This window comes from Balaenoptera physalus (assembly GCF_965194825.1).
Source record: "Balaenoptera physalus genome assembly, chromosome: 8".
Classification (NCBI taxonomy): domain Eukaryota; kingdom Metazoa; phylum Chordata; class Mammalia; order Artiodactyla; family Balaenopteridae; genus Balaenoptera; species Balaenoptera physalus.
The window spans coordinates 94,292,108-94,311,587 of NC_138887.1; the positions used below are offsets into that span (position 1 = coordinate 94,292,108).

The window sequence follows — 19,480 nt, forward strand, 5'->3', positions numbered from 1 at the left end:
AAGTGACTTGCTAAAAATTGTGTTTTACAAGAATTAATTTGAGTAACATATAGCAGATCAGTGTTGCCTCGGGCTAGAGGTGGGGATTGGAAGAATTTATAGCAAAGGGGCATGATGGAATTTTTTTGAGATGATGAAATGTGCTATATCTTGATTGTGGTTTTGGTTATGAGTATATATATATATATATATATTTGTCAAAACTAACTAATACTTAAAATAGGTTATATATATGTGTATATATATATGTATATATATATATATATATATATATATATATATATATACCCTCAATAAAATTGATTAAAGACCTTAAGTTGGCTGTGTGTGCAAAATAGATCAATAGGAGGAGACAAGAGGTAGGGAGAACAATTTATGACTTCAAACAAACCTTTAGATCGTTTAGACTTGTTCTGGGGAAATAGTGGGAAGAATGAAATTAATAGACAAAAGACTCATTTTGAGGGAAGAAGTAGTAGAATTTGGAGACAAATTTGCCCTGGAAATATTGATTCACATGTGGGAGGATCTGGCTTTTCTACGTAAGGCATGAGCTGAGCTTCCCCACAGGCTGGTGAAGATGTCACATCACAAAACGGAGAGGGACGAAGATTGAGCCCACTTACTACTTAAATATACTTCCTCAGTCTCTCCAAGTCCCTCTTTTTCATTTGTAAAATGAGGTTAATGATGCCTATAGATTGCAAAAAAATGTTGTGAAGAGCATAGAAAAAAATTGTGGAAAACACCTAGCACCCTCTGGCCTGGCACCTAGTAGGCACCCTGAATGCAAGAGGTAAAGAATGGTTGTAATCACACATTACAATAGAAAATCAATGAGCTTCCAAGATGATATCAAAGACTCTCCCATTGTGGTTCTAGGAGGTGCTCGGACGTGAGAATATAACTCAGTTAATAGGAAAGACAAATCCACTTGTAAATCATGGGATGATAGGAAGGGGCATCGGGTGAGGAAACATGGCAGTTGGCAGTATTTTTTCTAAAGGAGGAGGCTCTTTCTGCCACAGAAGTTTCAGTGGTGTACTCATTTCTCTTTTCTTTACCTCCCTTGACTCACCTCCAGGAGTGGGAGTTGAGACGAAAAGAAGCTCTTGTAGCATGCTGCTTAAGATTCCCCTCATGTAAGATTTGGTTCTCAGCCCATTTTCTGTCAGGCTTCCTGAGATCTGAAAGCAATGCATAAAAATTCTCAGGCTCGGCAGTGAACTCTCCTGAGCTCCAGGCTGGAATTTACTGCCGCCTGTACACACCTCCGTCTGCACGTCCTGCAGGCATGTCCAACCCAGCATGTCCCAAACCAAATTAATTACCCTCCCACACACCCGCTCCCCCTCCAGTCTTCTGTCCTGGTTAATGCCATTGCCAATTTCCCAGGTACAAAATCTAGACATTTCACTTCTTTCGCTTCTCATCTCACACTCCCCAAGATCAATCTGCTGTCAATTTTTGTGGATTGATCTGTGCTCTGCGCTATGTTTTTGACTTGTGTTGCCCTGGTGAGGATTCGTCTCTCTCCTGGACCACAGCAACAGCGACCTAGCCAGTCCCCCTCCAGAAGCTCCAATGTCCTGCAACTCCAGAGCGCTCCTTACCTAGACTAGCCAAAGGATGGCCCACCCTGCAGAGCTGTGTAATGCATGTACCTGTCCCCCTGCCCCCAGCTTCTCACTTGGCTAATCCAGTTACATTTCAGAAACACAAATCACTTCTCTTTCTGAAAATACTTCAGTGACTCACCATTGAATTTACAGAACAAAGTCCCCAAAGCCAAATTTCACTCATTGCCTTTCCCATGGTATCTCTTCAAGCCTTCTATGCTCTGTCTAACCACATTGAATGGCAGGCCCTGCTCCCCAAATAATATAACTTTTTAACCTCAGAGTCAGTGGCTCATGGAATATTCTGCACAAGCTAGCTAAGCTCTTCCTGACTCAGGTCTCCTCGATGTAGCTACCTTCATTCCACTGTCCTCCATCTCATACTCCTAGGCTGAGTGTTCCTGTACTAATCTCATCAGTGGATAGCACGAGTGTCTCAATCAGATTTTACAGTGCTAGAGGACAAACACCATCTCCTGTTGTCATCTCTGAATCTCCAAGGCCCTTTGAATTGACTGAGTCAATTATTTTCACCAGTCTGGAAATAATTTCTTAGTTTAAGAAATAGTGATTTTGACAAAAGAAAGCTTTTAAAAATAGCAAAGAAACAGTTATTTGTTTGCAATGTACCCAAAGAGTGAATTCCCTCAATTCTACGATATTAAATACGCTTTTTAAAGTCCCTTGCAGTTTTATTATTCCAGGTGCACTGATACTATAAGAGGCCTTTGTAGTCCACTGCTATAAATGTCATTTGTTCCCATTAAGCAAGCGTATAAGTGTATGAGATGGTTGTCTAAATTAATGTTGACTATTTTAGACAGTATTAAGTCAGGTAATATATCAAAAATGTAGAAATTAATGGGCAACGCCAGAAAATCTACAAACAACAAATGCTGGAGAGGGTGTGGAGAAAAGGGAACCCTCTTGCACTGTTGGTGGGAATGTAAACTGATACAGCCACTATGCAGAACAGTACGGAGGTTCCTTAAAAAACTAAAAATAGAATTACCATATGACCCAGCAATCCCACTACTGGGCATATACCCAGGGAAAACCATAATTCAAAAAGACACATGCACCCCAATGTTTATTGCAGCACTATTTACAATAGCCAGGTCATGGAAGCAACCTAAGTGCCCACTGACAGACGAATGGATAAAGAAGATGTGGTACATATATACAATGGAATATTACTCAGCCATAAAAAGGAACGAAATTGGGTCATTTGTAGAGACGTGGATGGACCTAGAGACTGTCATACAGAGTGAAGTAAGTCAGAAAGAGAAAAACAAATAGTGTATATTAACATGTATATGTGGAATCCAGAAAAATGGTACAGATGAACTGGTTTGCAAGGCAGAAATCGAGACACAGATGTAGAGAACAAACGTATGGACACCAAGGGGGGAAAGCGGGGTGTGGGGGGATGAATTGGGAGATTGGGATTGACATGTATACACTAATATGTATAAAATGGTTGACTAATAAGAACCTGCTGTATAAAAAATAAATAAATAAAATAAAAATTTTTAAATGTAGACATTATTTATAATTTGGGCTTTTTTTTTTTTTTTTTTTTTTACTGAGCTCATTACAATATATGCTTGTTCTTTCCATGACTATAAGATATGTCAAAAGAGAAGCAGTCAAATTTGACTAATTATCCAAATAATTCAAATGATACTCACAGCTGTCTTAATTACTTGGGCATTTGAGGTGAAATTATGGGAAGTTGAGTTGTTAAGGAAATTAGAAAAAGGGATGCTTTTGGTTCTGATTGAGCAAGTTATCTACTCAATTTTTATTTAAATTATGGAAGAGATGAAATCTAGCAGTTGATTTCCAATATTGTATTCCTTAGACTCATTTTCTTTTAAAAATTACTTTAAGAAACTGGGATATGAAAACATTGAGAAGATAAATTGACATAAATGGGCATATGTTTATTTTGTATCAGACAGCTACATTATCAATTAGCTCAAAAGCCAAACTTGAAATGTAAATGGGCACCTCTTTGTCATTTCTCAGTGAAGGCACATACTCTTATAGATTACTTTTGGATTTTGGAAATAGTTATTATTACTTTATTCAATCATTTCTTCTCCTATTTTCCCCCTTGCTAATATTTTTGAATGGTGAAAGTGCTTACAATATATAAAAATTAGACACAGACAGATTTTTACTCTCTAGAAAATATTTATTGACACGTTTTAATTTTCTTTCCATTTTCTGAGAAATAAACATAATACACAAAATACAGTAAAATGCACTTTTCCCATTTCAAATAAATATAGTTTACTCTTATAAAAAATTTAATAATCTGTGTAATTCACCATAGTATCTTAATCAGTGAAGTAAGGCAAAGAAAATCTCTAGCTAAATTGTCACTTATTTTTATGATTCTCTCAACTTTTTGCTGGGGAAAAGGAAAACTATTCTCTGTAGAATTATATTGAGACTTGGAGACTGCCACTTCTTGTTTGGAGAAAGCAAAGATAAGTTCCTTTACAAAGTGTTTAGTGCCAAAAAGAGTCTCAGTTTGGCAGAAAGATAATATCCAGGTCTTTGCTGAATGAACTAAGTTATATGTAAACTTTTTTGTTAATACTTCCTAGAGACCAGACTACATTCTGAATTATAATGATTCCTTTGTATCACACTAGTCATTTTTCAAAATTAGTGGTTAAGTATTTAAATTAACAGTTATGCATGTAATATAAACCCAAGACAGAATTTTAAAGCTCTATTAACAGGAAAGGTTAAAAACAATGCTTCTATACAGGACGAATGTATCCATTTCACAATTATTATGCTTAATGTTATAAGAACTGAAATCTACTGAATTATACAGACTTAACACAGACTCATATACACATATATCCCTGATCAGTTTAAGACAATGTTTAAGTTTGCTCTTGTAAGTAGTAAGAATATTTTTATTAACCAGCAAAAATCACGTTTAGGTAGTCACCAATCTTCAGAGTGTACTTATGTATAGTCTATTTACCCTCAAAAGAATATATCACCAAGTAATAAAAGTCATTAGTACTGTCTAACTTCCTATGTTAGCAGTTATTTGGAACTTTATATACTAGCAAGCTTATGGAAGTGAATCAAATTCACTGTAGCTCCAATCCCACAACAGCATGGCTCGTTTACATGGATGTAGAAATGCTGATCAAACTATGCCAAAGCATAAACCTCAAAGCATAACTGTGTCCAGTAAAAATCTTACACAGGCTATAAAGTGGGTATTAGATCAGTCCTCAGCATTATAAAGGGCATCAACTATTGTCCAGGTGGTGCCTTATAATATATATACTTTTCCCACTTTCTTTTAAGGGCTGGAACATTATGTGCTTGGGTATCCTTTTATGGCAACATTTTTATTTCTACACATTTCTGAAACGGTTAAGTGTGTGCTCAAAAAATTCACAAGTCCAATAAAATAAATTTGTGGTTTCCTTCTTTGACAGTCTCTATAATTCCTCCATCTCAAAGTGTGTGTTAAAGCTGTTTGCCATGGATGTGTGTTCAAAGATCCTTGACAGGCTTGGTTTCAACAGTTCCACTGAGTGACAAGGCAGGTGCTGAGTGGTGTCATTCTTCAGGGCCGTCATTTGGTCTGTCCCAGGCTCCCTTCTATCATAGTAGAGAGCCCAGAGCAGAGTAATGGTGAGAATCATGGCCAGGATCTGTGTCACTCCAATGGAGATCCCCAGGAACCTGAGCACCTGCAGTTGTTTGGTTCCTCTCAAAAAAGAATACATCTTCTTCCCACAACCCTGTAAAAGAAATAACACAGTCAATGTTACTTTGGATGTGTTACAGTGGGTCAAAATAGTGAAAGCAAATCATCTGTATCAGTCAGTGGAACCAAACGACTTGAGTTATAAACTTGAAGACAGTGACTCTCAACAGGGAGACCCTATGAGCAGCTGGAGGGGAGATAGAGGTGTGCACTCTTTGAAAAGCCTGCCTATGTGATTCTGAAGAGTCTACTCCTTCTGCTGGCTTCCCCACAATATGAAATTGAGAATCACTGGTATAAAATACAACATCTAGAGCAGGGGTTGGCAAACTTCTTTTTGTAAAGGGCCAGACAGAAAATCTTTTAGGCTGTGCAGGTCACACGGTCTCTACTGCTACCACTCGTCTCTGCCACTGTAACAGGACACAGCTATAGACGGTATGTAAATGGATGGATGTGCCTGGTTTCCAATGAAACTTCACAGATAAAAAGACAGTAGGCCAGATTTGGGGCTTAGGCCATATAGATGGCTGACCCCCTGATACAGACTGATCTGAAATTTTTGAAAATAATGTGTCATTATTATTATTATTTGTATTCACTGTTTGATTACAGCTCATTTGGTCAGAGATTTTTCCTCAAAGATCAAGAATGTTTCCCCAGTCTGTTGCTGAAACTTGCCAGTGAGTGGAAATCAATCTGTTGCCTTCCTCCTACTGCACATGTGTGCACACACTTCTGTCCACTGCCTGTAGCAGAAATACACATGGGGGAATTTCCGTCATGACACCAAGTTTTAATTCTACCAGGTAGGGGTTTGAAAGGTATCTTTAGCTCCCCTTCAGGCTTAAGACAGCTGACTTCAAAAGATTAGCAAGGTTTCTGTTTGTGCTTAGTTTTAAGTACAAAGGCTAAGGAGTGCCTATGGTAGATACAGAAGAGAACTCTGAAAGAAGAGGAGAGGAGGAGAAAAAAAGTAAGAGAAAGAAGAGCCATGACTGAGGAAAATGGGGGGCAGGAGGAAGCAAAGAAAAGAAGGTAGAATGGGACTAACAATTGCCATAAGTTACCTATTAGGTGACCAATTCATGGGCTACTTGCCCTGTCTCTAGTGAGCCCACAGCATAGAAAAGATAATTCACCCTTCAAAAGGGAAGCTGATTCTAAATTAAAGTGAAAAATCTAGAAAAAGTTAAAATTACAATAAAATTCAAGAACTTTGAGATTCTGAGATTTTTCTCTATTTGGATGGTAACAAATTAGCCTGCCGCAGTTTCATGGATGCTGCAGAAGACAGAGACAAAGGGCTTTATTACTTATAGCGATAGCAATAGCCAGGGTACATGCCAGCTCCTCAAGTCCCAAGGGCAACATGAAGAAGGCCAGATGATGCCTGCACACACAGAGGATTACATTATGGGAAAGGAACCCCAAGCTTAGGGAACCCTAATATTTTATAACGGGCAGTAAGTACACCTGCCTCTCATATTGGAGAGAGACATTATCTTCATTATACTAGACAGTAAACAAACCTGCCCTCTTCTCTGAAGGGAGACACTGTCTATCTTCAAGGCTGTTTTCTATGCAAACACCCTTGAAAAGACAGTCCAGAACAAAGGCAGCCAGTGTCTAAGCTTGTAAGACACACAGAAATGCAAGAGACCCATGGAAAGTTATCTCCCAACAAGAACTCGACTTTTTGAAGCTTTTATTCTGAGTTTGGGGTAAAAGTGACTCAGTGCTTACCCTGCTGAGGCAGCCACATGAATAAAAGGAAATTGATAATTATTAAAATAACTGCCTCCTTGTTTTATTCCCCAGATTCCATAAGTAACTAAATCAAGGAAAGCAAGACTATTGAATCAGTTGCTAATTTGTGCATTATACTGGAGGAGAGGAATGAATAATATGTAATTCTTAGATTTCCAAAGACACTGATCAGTAAGCGTACCCTAATAAGCCATTACTCTCAAGAAATAAAAATCATGTAGAATTAGTCACAGACCCATTTCAATAACTACCTTTTTTGGTATACTATGTAATGCAAATTAACAGCAAAACATTAGCAAAGTTTCATCAATTTTACCAAAAAGGAAGTTAAAATATTTATAATTAACACTACTGAACACTGGTTTAATAAAATCACTTCTCTGGTCTTCATACCTATTTAATACATACACACGTGCGTGCACACAGGCACACACACACACTGTGGGAAACCAAAATAGATGTCACAATCTCCGAAGTTCAAATATTTTTCAAAGAGTTCCACTCAGGTAGTCTATCAGAGCCCATTCACTCTTATGCTTGTGTGTAATTCCAACAGGCATCCTTATAGGACACCATATAGATCATGACCTGCAGAGTCAGAATTGTGAATTCAGATCCCTCCTCTGCTACTTATAAACTATGTGACTTACTTTGGGAATATTACTTAATCTCTCTGTGCTTCAGTTTTCTCATCTGAAAACATGAATGATAATAGTGCCTACCTGTTTGGGATGTTGGGAGAATTAAATGAACAAGCACATTTAAACATTTAGAATGTGATCTCCTATATGGTAAGAGCTCAGTAAGAATCAGATGTAACTGGTACGTCAACCCACAGAAGATTAGAAAGCACAAATTAAAAGAGATGCAAAATCTATGAAAAGCAGGTATTAATGGGCAAGAAGGAGTACAACACCTTTTTAGAGTATAAAATACCAAAAGTACAGCATTGTGTCACCACCGAGTATTAATGAAACAGTCCTTGCCCACAAGAGCCAAGGTGGCGGTCACTGTTTCTCAAGACAGTGACGTAATTATCCAAAATGATTTTTGCCACTGAGATGATAGATCACGAGCCTCATCATGAAGCAGAGAAATCTTTAACATAGTTTGAAAAGAGACACACCAAAAATACTTAATTAAAAGGGTTTAGCTTCAGCCATTTGGGAAATTAATTTATATTAACTTATCATTTAACATCATTGCTAAGTAATGCAGCACCAGATCATCAAATCCATCTTTAAAGAAATTGATATAAAATGGTTTTGCATTGTTTAGTTGATTCCTTAACTATGTTTTCAGTATTTATTACAAAGATGGTTCTTTAATGAATAAAGAATCAGCATGGACATACAAATATGTTGGTAATAATAATAATAATAAATTCCACAATTAAAGCTAAACTACTCATGAAATACATATGCTAATGATTCAACCCTGTGAAATGCTGTAAGTCAATTATTGTTTGATTTCTACCTTTTCAGTAGTCCCTGGTGCTTAAATTTTACCCATATAGTTCTTCCTATTGGTATAAGATCCCCACCCCTTTAGACTAATTCACTCTAAGCTGAATGTGCAGAAAAGGTAATATTTTTTTTAATCTGTGACTAAAACAAAGCAGAGATTGATAACTAAGCTACAGTCTACTGTGTTTCATATTTTGGCATCAGGTAAAGTCTCTTTCAATTTTATTTTAAACAATCACATTTACCAAAAAAAAAAGGTACAGTAAATTATATCATCTAGGATGGTTTGGGAATGTGATATATTAGATAACACTGAATGTTCTAGAGTGGGAGGGGAACTTGGAAGTCAATAATTCAACTTTCTAACTTGTAAAAATATGGCTAAAAAGCACTTCTACAGTGCCATCCACAAAACTGGCAGAGAAATGACCTCTGAATAGTCTCTCCCCTACATAAACAATGAAAGCACTAGCAAAAATTGTAAGAATCAACTTTTTTAGAACTCTGGAAATTAACCAAACACTTGCAGCAATCTGGGGAGCATTTATTCAAGAAAAGCACCTGAACCTCAGTAAGAACAGCAAGCTTTGTGGCATTTTAATTTGCCTTACTCCCATCTCCCCTCCCCAGCTCTGCAGGAGCCTTGAAAATAAACAGCCGACGATTATGGTAAAAACCCGTGGTCTGGCAGCCACCAAAGGCAACAGAATAGGGTTGGAGCTCCTTCAAAGCCCCATTCTCAAAGAATTGTCATTATTTGTCCTATCTGGTGGTTCCCTGGAAGAGCTCACTTGGAAGGCTGTCTTTATTTGACTTGACTTGCAGCTCAACCAGGGCGACAGCCTTTTCCCCTGGGAATATTTGTCAAAAGCATTTAGAGGTAACTGTTCAACACTGAGGCTGCCTGAGGTAGTGGATAACAGTTGCACGCAATGGGCTAGTCAAAAGTTTAAAAGGAAAAACTGGAGAATGTGAAATCCATAGGGGGTTTGGCAGAGCTCTAACATATTTGTGGGGATCTAGAAAGTTACACATGTGAGTAGAGCTCTGCTCAAGCCCAGGGCTGTGCACAAGCTCAGGAAAGACCTCAAAAGGCCCAAAGATCTCACTTCTGGTTAACCTTGAGGCTCTGTTCACCCTTGGCAAAGTCTGGGAGACTTACTGGTTCCAGGTATCTAAAGGAAACTTCAGTTCGTTCATTAAGTGACCACTAAGCTAAGTGAGCCAAGATTTCAGTGGCCACACAGGACAGAGAGAGTACAGACTTTACAGAATTAGTTCAGAAAAGTAATTAATGAACAAACACAAACAACAAACTTTGGGGAGGGGGGAGAATCTGATTTCCAAAGTTGCCACATTATATTATTTTAAACGTCCAGCTATCAACAACAACAAGAATTGTAACACATGCAAAGAAACAAAAATGTATGGCTTATACACACACACACACACAAAAGCCATCAAAAAAAAAAAAGCTCTTCTAAAGAAAAGTACTCCCTGCTTCACTAGACAGCCCTTTCCACACGTGGACAACACTAATTCTTAACAAGCATCTCCCTGTTGAAAACTGTCTTCCTAATAAGGATGCACTAGTCCTAATTCTGCTCTTAAGTGACTTGTTTTCCATAAGGCAGAGAGCCGTATTTGAAGTGTCATCACTTTCCCTTTAACCACTCACTTCCCTAAGCTGAATATTCCTAGCTCTTTCATGTTTTCCAAATATAGACACTTCATCATCCTGATGATCTCTTTCTGGATGGTGTTGATTTTGTCAATGTTTCTTTGAAAATAAAACTGATTTCTGGGGCTTCCCTGGTGGCGCAGTGGTTGAGAATCTGCCTGCCAATGCAGGGGACACGGGTTCGAGCCCTGGTCTGGGAAGATCCCACATGCCGCGGAGCAACTGGGCCCGTGAGCCGCAATTACTGAGCCTGCGCGTCTGGAGCCTGTGCTCCCCAACAAGAGAGGCCGCGATAGTGAGAGGCCCGTGCACTGCGATGAAGAGTGGCCCTCCGCTTGCCACAACTAGAGAAAGCCCTCGCACAGAAACGAAGACCCAGCACAGCCATAAATAAATAAATTAAAAAAAATAAAATGACTAATACTCTAAAAAAAAAAAAAAAAAAAACTGATTTCTAACTCTAAAAAACTAGAAAATGCAATGAAATATTAAGACAATCCAGGCTGTTGTGAATGGGTCTGGACACCAGTGAAAAAAGCTTTTCAGTTCCACCAGCAGAGTGGAAATGGGATTGTATCAATATCGCTCACAGTCAGGACCTGGCCTCCTTAGAGATCACTGGGCCTGAAGATTGTCTCCATGTTGAGGTGGGCGAGGGTCGGTTATTCGAAGCAAAGGTTCTAGCTAGACTCCTCAATTTTTATAAATAAGTCAGTCTTATTACTTCCTCATTTAGTTTACAAAGATAACCCTCAAACAAGACAGAATTTTAGTATTTAGTTTAGTACTAAGTTTGTTATCAGAATTCATTACATTATATTTTATTATTCTCTATCAGGAACTCCTCAGAAAGAGGTGTTATCTACAGATTATTTAAAATAAATGAAATCAATTGCTGTCTCTAGGTACTCTAAATTGTATCCAAATGTCAAACCAGACCACCAAATTCTGCCACGCTGGAATGTATTAACCTGTGCCCTTGCACATTATTTTCCACTGAAGTGTATTTTAATGTTACTGAAGAACACCATAAGAAATTTCTCTACAAAATTTGTGAAAAATAATATTGAAGATATTTTCCTAGATAACTTAGAGTAGTAGATATAAAATCCCACTTGAAAAAAATATTTTCGGATTTTGCTCCCTTTGAAAAATCAGAATACTTGCCCTCCAAACATTAAAATGATGCAGGGGATTATGTGTCATTTCACCTGGGCTTTCAGAAAGCTCAGGGGCAAATACGAAAGTCAACCACAGTTATCCCATTTGCCTTCACATTAAGCATGTCTAATTACTCTTTCCTTAATCCTGACTTTCCATTGCTATTTATGTAGCTTTCCCTTCCAGTTTTATCGAGCTATAATTGACACACAGCACTGTATAAGTTTAGGGTGTACAGCATAATAATTTGATTTACATACATCATGAAATGATTATCACAATAAGTTTAGTGAGCATCCCTCATCTCATATAGATACAAAATAAAAGAAAAAGAGGAAACTTTTTTTCCTTGGGATGAGAACCCTTGGGATTACTCTCTTCACCACTTTCATATACAGCACACAGCAGCGTTAATTATATTAATCATGTTGTACATTACATCCCTAGTACTTATTTATCTTATCCAATGCTACTTATTTGTAGTATTCATCCATTGTATCCTTTTGTTGTATGCTGCATTAAATCCTTTAATAAAAACAGATACAAAGTATAAATATATAAATAAAAGCACAAATCTCTCTACACGGCACACAATCTAATATTTCTCTGGTAACTTAGGAGGCATTGTAGAAACTTGCAGCATACTAGGTATCATGCTGAATTCCAGTGAACTATTTACACAATTACTTAAGGATTAACTTTCCAAAAGAATATTCCTCTTCCCGAGAAGACAGTATTTTTCCAGATTTCTGTGTATAAAATAATTGTCTGCCTCAGCCACTCTTTAAATTCTTTGTAGAAGCAGCTCCAGGGTTTACTGTCCATTCTGCATCACCCTCTTTGAAGTAATTCAGTCTGAACACAAGTTGTGAACTTATTCTGAGCCAGTCAAATAATCATGCATAAGGTTTACACTTTTCAGTGTAAACTCGGATGTTTTTGTTGAAAAGCAAGACACTAAGTCCAGAGAAGAAAAAATGGAAATATGTCTCTATAATCTATTGTACTGTTCATAGATATTTAGTTGCATAAACAAACATTTCTGTTGAGTGGGTCAAAAGGGGAAATAGAAATGTTAGAGTTCAAAACTGCATTCCATTTCACAAAGGTTTTTTTATTCAAAATAGGAAGGAACAGAATTGCATTTATTTGCTTTTCTCAAAATAAAATACTCTGAGTTGATTTATCCTGAATATGTTTTCTTCCTAGATAAAGCCACATTAATAACCTCAGATAATTCAAAGGTATGAATAAGACAAGTTAGCTAGTCTACTTTACTTGCTGCAATATTAAAATTCTGGTCAACTGTAAATAACAACACTACCTTTTTATCAGAGAAAAATCACTAAACCCCATATTTCCTGGAATCTATTTGAAGGCATGTCAGGATGCCTCATTTCACTTGAGGAAATTATACACTTGAAATTATTCTCTGATCTGTCTCCAAAATGAGTTTCTAAAATTAGAAGAACCCCCGTGGCTTTTCGGTACTCAATATTCACAAGCCACATCAAAAAATTAGGCAGACTTCTAATGTGCTTATGAAGATAAAGTATAAATAAAATCTAGGTGCCAATATATGCCAGTATTGATATTCCTGTCATTGACTTTTCATAATAAACATAACTCCCAAGTTTGAAATGACTGTGTTAATTATCAGGTACAAATATATAATATTCAGACCTATTTATTTTAAAATTGAAAGCTGAGTGATAGCAGTTCATGAGTTCATGAGCTTTAAAGAGGTTGGAACAAAAGTTCTCCACTGATAATCATAAGCTCTGCAGGGAAATAAATCCTTCCTTAAAAAAAAAAATCTTCAACAGCAAGTAATAAAATTCACTACAGGATTTTCTGTTCTCTTAAGAGTAAAGTTAGCCAAACCCATACATAGGAAATGCAGTAGAAAAAGTCTTCATGTATCTCAAAAAACAACAGGCCCTCACATCTCATTTAATCCTCACAAGTTCCCCATCAGAGAAGCACAATCCTCAAGTTTAAGTGACTGTGTTTATTGAACATTTGTCATTTTCACCAAAGATATGTGGTTATAAAGAAACTAGCTTCAGCCAACTCAGAAGGTGGTATTCTCCCTAGGGAGGTGAGGTCCAGGGGCAGGCATTCCCTGCCTCACTGAGCAGAACATGTACAAAGCCCTCACATTTCCCAGCCTCCCTTGCAGCTAAGCACAGCCATGTGAGCCAAGAGAATGTGAGCAGAGGTGCTGAGGGCAGAGCTTCGTGCACTGGACGTTCTCCTTCTTACTTCCTCCTCCTCCCAATTAAGTGGAACTGGAGTGAGACGTCTCTCACTGGGCCCTTCTGTCCCCTAAATATTTGTCCTTAAGAAGTGGGAAGGTGTGAAAACAAGCAAAGTGGGAAACCACATGAAGTCCCCAAAACCTTGACCTAAATTCTACCTTTAGCCAACACAAATAGAACTAGAAAATGCGTATTTTCCTGCATTACTAGCAAAATTCAGGGCAATTTGGTTAGTTAAAAATCTAATCATAGATCACTAATTTTTCTATTTACTCTAATAAATATATTAATAAGTTCCTGTTATTGTCATTAGCTACCACCATGCATTGAAGATTTGTGTTTATTATGTGCCTAGTGGTTTGCTAAGGGTTTCTTAAGTAGCTCTATTTATTTTTATAAAACCATAATGAGGTAGGTACTATTATTATCTCATTTAATAGACAGGAAAATTGAGGTTTAGAAGTGAAAAAAAATCTATAAACACCCAGCTTGCTCCTCACCATGTACTCCACATCTTGAAATTTTAGCGTCTAACTGAAGTATGGGCTTTGGAATCAAACAGATCTGAGTTTAGACACTTACTAGCTCTATGAAATTGGACTAGGTCACCGAGCCTCTTTGTGCCTCACTTTTCTCATCTGTAAAATGGAAATAATAATACTGTACCTTCACAGAAATGTTTTAGGGCTGAAATGATGTAATGTATGTAAAATGCTTGCTCACAGAGTTGTCTATGTGTCTCCTATTTGAAAAATCCAATGTGTACTTTTCAATCCCTAATTTACTTTAACTCTCAGCTATTACTGTAGTAGATACTACAAACCCGCACTATTCTAAGGGCTGTAAACATGCTAATTCACTCACCAAACAACCTGAGATGGGTACTCTGGTTATCCTCACTTTACAGGTAATAAAAATGAAGCACAGAGAGGTTTAAAACTTGCCCGAGGTCACACAGCTAATAAGGAGTAGAGGGAGGGTTTAACCCAAAGAGTCTAGTTTTGGAACCTAGCCTTAACGTCTGAACCACGTTTCCTCACTAAGGAAAACTCATTCTTAGAATCCTCTCCTTCTTTGACTTTCAGGACACTGCTTTCCATTTCTTCTCTACCTACAACAGGTGCCTTCTCCACTGCCCTTATGGGTTTCCATTTCCCAACTTCTGTCCTCTGCTGCATACCTTACACCATCTCTTTGTGTGGTCTTACCTCCTCCTGTGCGCGTATTGCCTCGTACACACTGACAACACCTGGAAACTGTCAGTCCCCCCACCTGCTCTAGGCTGTTCTCTACTCTTCACGGTAGGTAGCATTTTCTAGGGGAACACAGCCTCCTAGCCAGAGACTACATTTCCCAGCCTCCCTTGCAGCTAAGCACAGCCATGTGAGCCAAGAGAATGTGAGCAGAGGTGCGGAGGGCAGAGCTTCGTGCACTGGACGTTCTCCTTCCTACTTCCTCCTCCTCCCAATTAAGTGGAACTGGAGGAAAACAGGGGCAACTTTGGAAGACAGGTGTCATAAAAGGTGATGCTATCTCACCCCTGGGTCCCTGGGTGAACTTGTGCAGCAGGGTTCCCTGGCAGCCTGGACCAGCTGAGTGGTGCATGAGAGAGAAACAGAGTCCTACCTCATCCAAGCCATTGTATCTGGAGTTAGCACTTTCCTAATTAGCGCACACAAACCCAGATCTCTGGCTGAGTTCTGTCTCCTGAGCTTCATACTTCCTACTGGGTTTCTGCACATGGAGGACTTGACAGGAACCTTAAACCCAGCATTTTCAAAATGGAACTAATCAAATCCTATCACTCCCCTCAATGAACAGCTTTCTCAGCTCTCTAGGGTCCAAGTCAATGTCAGGTGTCCTTGTCCTTGCACCTTCCCTGTCACTCGCTCCCCACACCCACCCCAATCATCATTCAGTTCATTCTCCCTCTTAAATATCTTTCATATTCATCTCCTCCTTGCCCTCCTCAGTGGCACACCTGAATTCCAGCCCTTATAATCACTCACAATGAATTACCTGCACAGTTTCCTACCTGATTTCCGCCCCCATCAAGACCCAATTCTCACCTCAACTCATGCTCCACAATGCCGACCCAATGATTTTTTAAGCACAAATCTAAAATTGTTACTTTGTGCAGTACTTTTTCAGGTCAAAATATTATAATGGCTTTCATATCAGTACCTTCTAAAGGCAAAGTTTGAAAGTCTCTACTAATAAAGCACAAGACGAAAAGTTGTTTGAATACTGAATAGGTAACAGGAAGCTCACAACTGAACTACGTTGAGAAAGAGAATGAAAGAAAAGAAGAAGGCATTTGTATACCTGAAGCAAAACGGGCAGAATAGTTCAAGGCCTGATTAGATCAAGTGAAGCTTGAATATAAAAGGGATTCATTCCCCCTCCACCAAGACCAAACTCGTCCTACAGGGCTTCAGATGATAAAACAGATATCACCCCAAGTCTGAGTCACCCTGATCCCTGCCAGCAGTTACGGAGGAGATAATGAAGTCAGCAGAGAGGCACGAGGGAGGGTCTTTGCCTTTATACAAAAGAACCCTGAGAATGGAACTTCTTAGGTATATTCCATCTAAATAACCACTGGGCTTGAAAGCTGCCTATGGTTCACTATCTGGGCAGGAGATTCTTTGTGTGTTTATCGAGAATGGAGCTTCATTATTAATAAATCAGAATCCCATGACAACTCCGTTCTCAGTTTTACTTTCCTAACAATGTCTCAACTTTGTGAACCTGTTTGTTGCTTCATTCTGCAACTACTCACAGACTTCAGGATAAAATGCATGCGTTAGCAGGACACACAGGGCTCTTCATAAGCCAGCGTCTGCCCTGTCCAGCCCTCCTCATGCCTGGGCTCCCGCTGTGCTGTCTTGCTTCCAGCTCTAACTCTGCACCATTGCCTCTGCCTGAAATGCCCTTTTGGGCCCCATACCACCCAAATGATTTCTGCAACTGGCTAACACCTGCTTAGCTTTAAGATTGGAGGCCCAGTGAACTACTACCCGCTCCGTGTGCTACCACTGCACATCTCAATCGCAAAGACAGCGGCCATGAAGGACTGCCCACCCAGTGTCAGACTCTTTCCTGTGTCCCAGTCAAGACCATCTCATTCCTACCTCTTCTTTTAGCCACTGATGTGAGGATCATTTCTACGCAGATGTGATCAACCTCACGTCAGTGCGACTGGATGGTACCTGGCCGGGGGCCTAAGCTGTTACCTCTTGCTTCCTGCCTTGGGCTTCTCTTTCAACACTTGCCCCTAATTTTGTTTGTTTGGGGTGTGGAAACTTACTTGGTCCCAAGAAGAATCTCACTAGCAGCTTAAGAGCAGGATTCCCTGGGAGAAAAATAATCCACCCCACAACTAGGTAGAGATTGCCATAAGGCCACACCCCCATTTCCCCACCATGTCCTTTTGTACCCGCAATACTCTGTCATGTTTCTTCCTCTGGCTCAGAAGTGCTGAGATAATATTTCTACGTGTAGGATGTTGTGTGTGAAAATTATAAAATAAAAGTTGTTTCTATTAGTCAAAGCAGACATATAGTACTGACTCACCTTTCTAATTCTAACAAAGATGTTGACAGGGGAAGAGTGTTAATAAAAAGTGTTGAGGGCTGAGATACTTCCCCCCAGAATTGTGCATGGATCATAAAACAAATATCATTTGCCAAGGACAGCAGCGTGCGAAGGAGATGGGTGAGGAAGGACCTCCAATCTGGGGGAGGGCTGAATTCTTAACTCTCAGCTCACAGAAAGGTTAATACACAACTGAGAGAATAAAAACCTCAGACAAGCCATCCCACATGGTCACCATGAGCTGCCCCCAGCTTTAACCTGGGGGAGCATCCCTTCATGTCCATTTACTATCTGTGAGCATTGGAGACCTGTACACACCATCACCACCTGGGTTCTTCATCCGGCAAGTCAGGACTCAGAAAGATCGCGTCCCCTTCACATTCATACCCCTGCCCTCTGCCATCTCTTTATTTGTATGTAGAGGTTTTCTGTTACTCAGAAAAGAAATAAACAGCCTTCTAAAGAGGCAGAAATGGTGTGGAGCAAAATCATTTGCCGCAAAGGAAATTATTAAGAGTATTTGATATTCAAACCCAATACGCCATGGAACATATCAAGACTAAGCGTCCAAAGAAAAAGTGTCCCAAAGGCACACAGCTTCGTAGAAACCATCTTTCTGTCCAGCCCTTACATAACCTCTGTGAATAACTCTTCTGAAGAAGCAGTCAATCTCTTTTAACAGTAGTTTTTCTTCTAACTACAAAACAAAGAAATGTGGTTTTGGAAGTATATTTTACCGGACTCTCTCCCTCTTGGTTTTACATTTTGAGTTGGTCCATTTGAAGTAGGGCCTGTTGTGAGCTTGTTTACATCCATTTATTTTTCTTGAGGTGGCATATAGAGGAGGAAAATGTCATTTCAGTTTCTTTCAGGAGGTGTTTTTGCTTCATTTCCTATCTTAGAGCCAACACTGTAACTCTTCCCTACAACTGTGGTTCTTCACACTTTTAGGTGTGGAGCCCCAAGAAAAGCTGATGAAAGCTGTGGATCCTACCCACTGAAAAATGCATATAAAATATCAAAAACAATTTCAACAATACCACTTTTCTCTTGAAGCCCATCCAAGAACACAGGTCCATGGGCAAGGGGTTAGAAGTCCCTATTCTACCAAAACTTTTTCTCTACCAGCCTTCTTTATTCTTTCTCTCTTCTTATTCTCCAATCAAGTCTAGAACTTTAGTATCTGATAGGATGGAAAACTCGGCAGGTGAAAGAAGGAAGAGACGCATCTCAGTCCTGTATTTTACCAACTTAAACTCTGAGTCTGAGGTTTTGCTGAAGCCAAGTCTCACACCCACTATTTAGCAAGTGTGGTTACACAAACAGTCCCAAAAATTGCAGGCTAGGAAGCAGTCAGGAATCATTGGTCCAGGCCACCTCCGTGGGGCTTTTACACTGCAGCTCCCTAGGCTAAAAAAATACTCTTCAGTGGATCTTTGCATGGCTGGATTCTTCTCACCAACTGGTCTCGGTTCAAATGTCACCTCCTAAGACAGCCTGTTCCTAAACATCCTATCTTAAATAATTCCCTCACCAATAAAGCCATTCTTTAGCACATGACCCTGTTCAGAGTCTTCAGAGTGCTTACCGCCACCTGAAATGATTTTTTATTGCTGTTTTTTTCTTGTTAAATGTCTATATCCCTAACTAGAACATAAGTTATACTGGAGGAGAGTTTTTTGTCTGAAACATTCTCCATTGTATCTTCAGCGTTCACAATAGCACTTGGAACCCAGTAGGTACTCAAAACTGTTTGAATGAATGAATGGGATAGAACCAAATTGAGGGTCAGAGATAGTTTTATCTGTGGATTTTTAAATCTGTACTTTTAAACAAGTGGATAGCTCACTATGGATATTTGAGGAGCTGTGTGCCAAACCCAACAATACCACTGATGGAAATGTTTTTAAAATGTGCGAATGTTGCTACATTTCCGCTCTGTCATTTTTCACAGATTTCAAATATGTCATAAAATATGACATATGGGTCAGGGACCATGCAGGCCACCAGATGGTTGAGAATGATTTATTTCCTTGATTTCAGACTACTGAAGAAAGACTGCAGGAAGAAAGTCAGTTCTTATCTTTAAGCTTACAGAATATGAAAGATAAAAGGGACCTTGAAGTTCATCTAGTCCAGATTCACTCTTAATTTAAAAATCCATTCTACCC

General features: G+C 39.0%; 1 protein-coding gene across 4 annotated transcripts in view; it reads right to left on the reverse strand.

Annotated features, from left to right (window-relative positions):
- Positions 1-3,798: 3,798 nt before the first annotated feature.
- TSPAN12 (tetraspanin 12) overlaps positions 3,799-19,480 on the reverse strand; it is a 66,397-nt gene continuing 50,715 nt past the window's right edge. For all 4 annotated transcript variants that reach the window (XM_082472401.1, XM_082472404.1, XM_082472402.1 and 1 more), the window contains exon 8: positions 3,799-5,407. In XM_082472401.1, the coding sequence (XP_082328527.1) occupies positions 5,102-5,407 (306 nt within the window). In that variant the 3' untranslated portion in view covers positions 3,799-5,101. The remainder of the gene's footprint in view (positions 5,408-19,480) is intronic.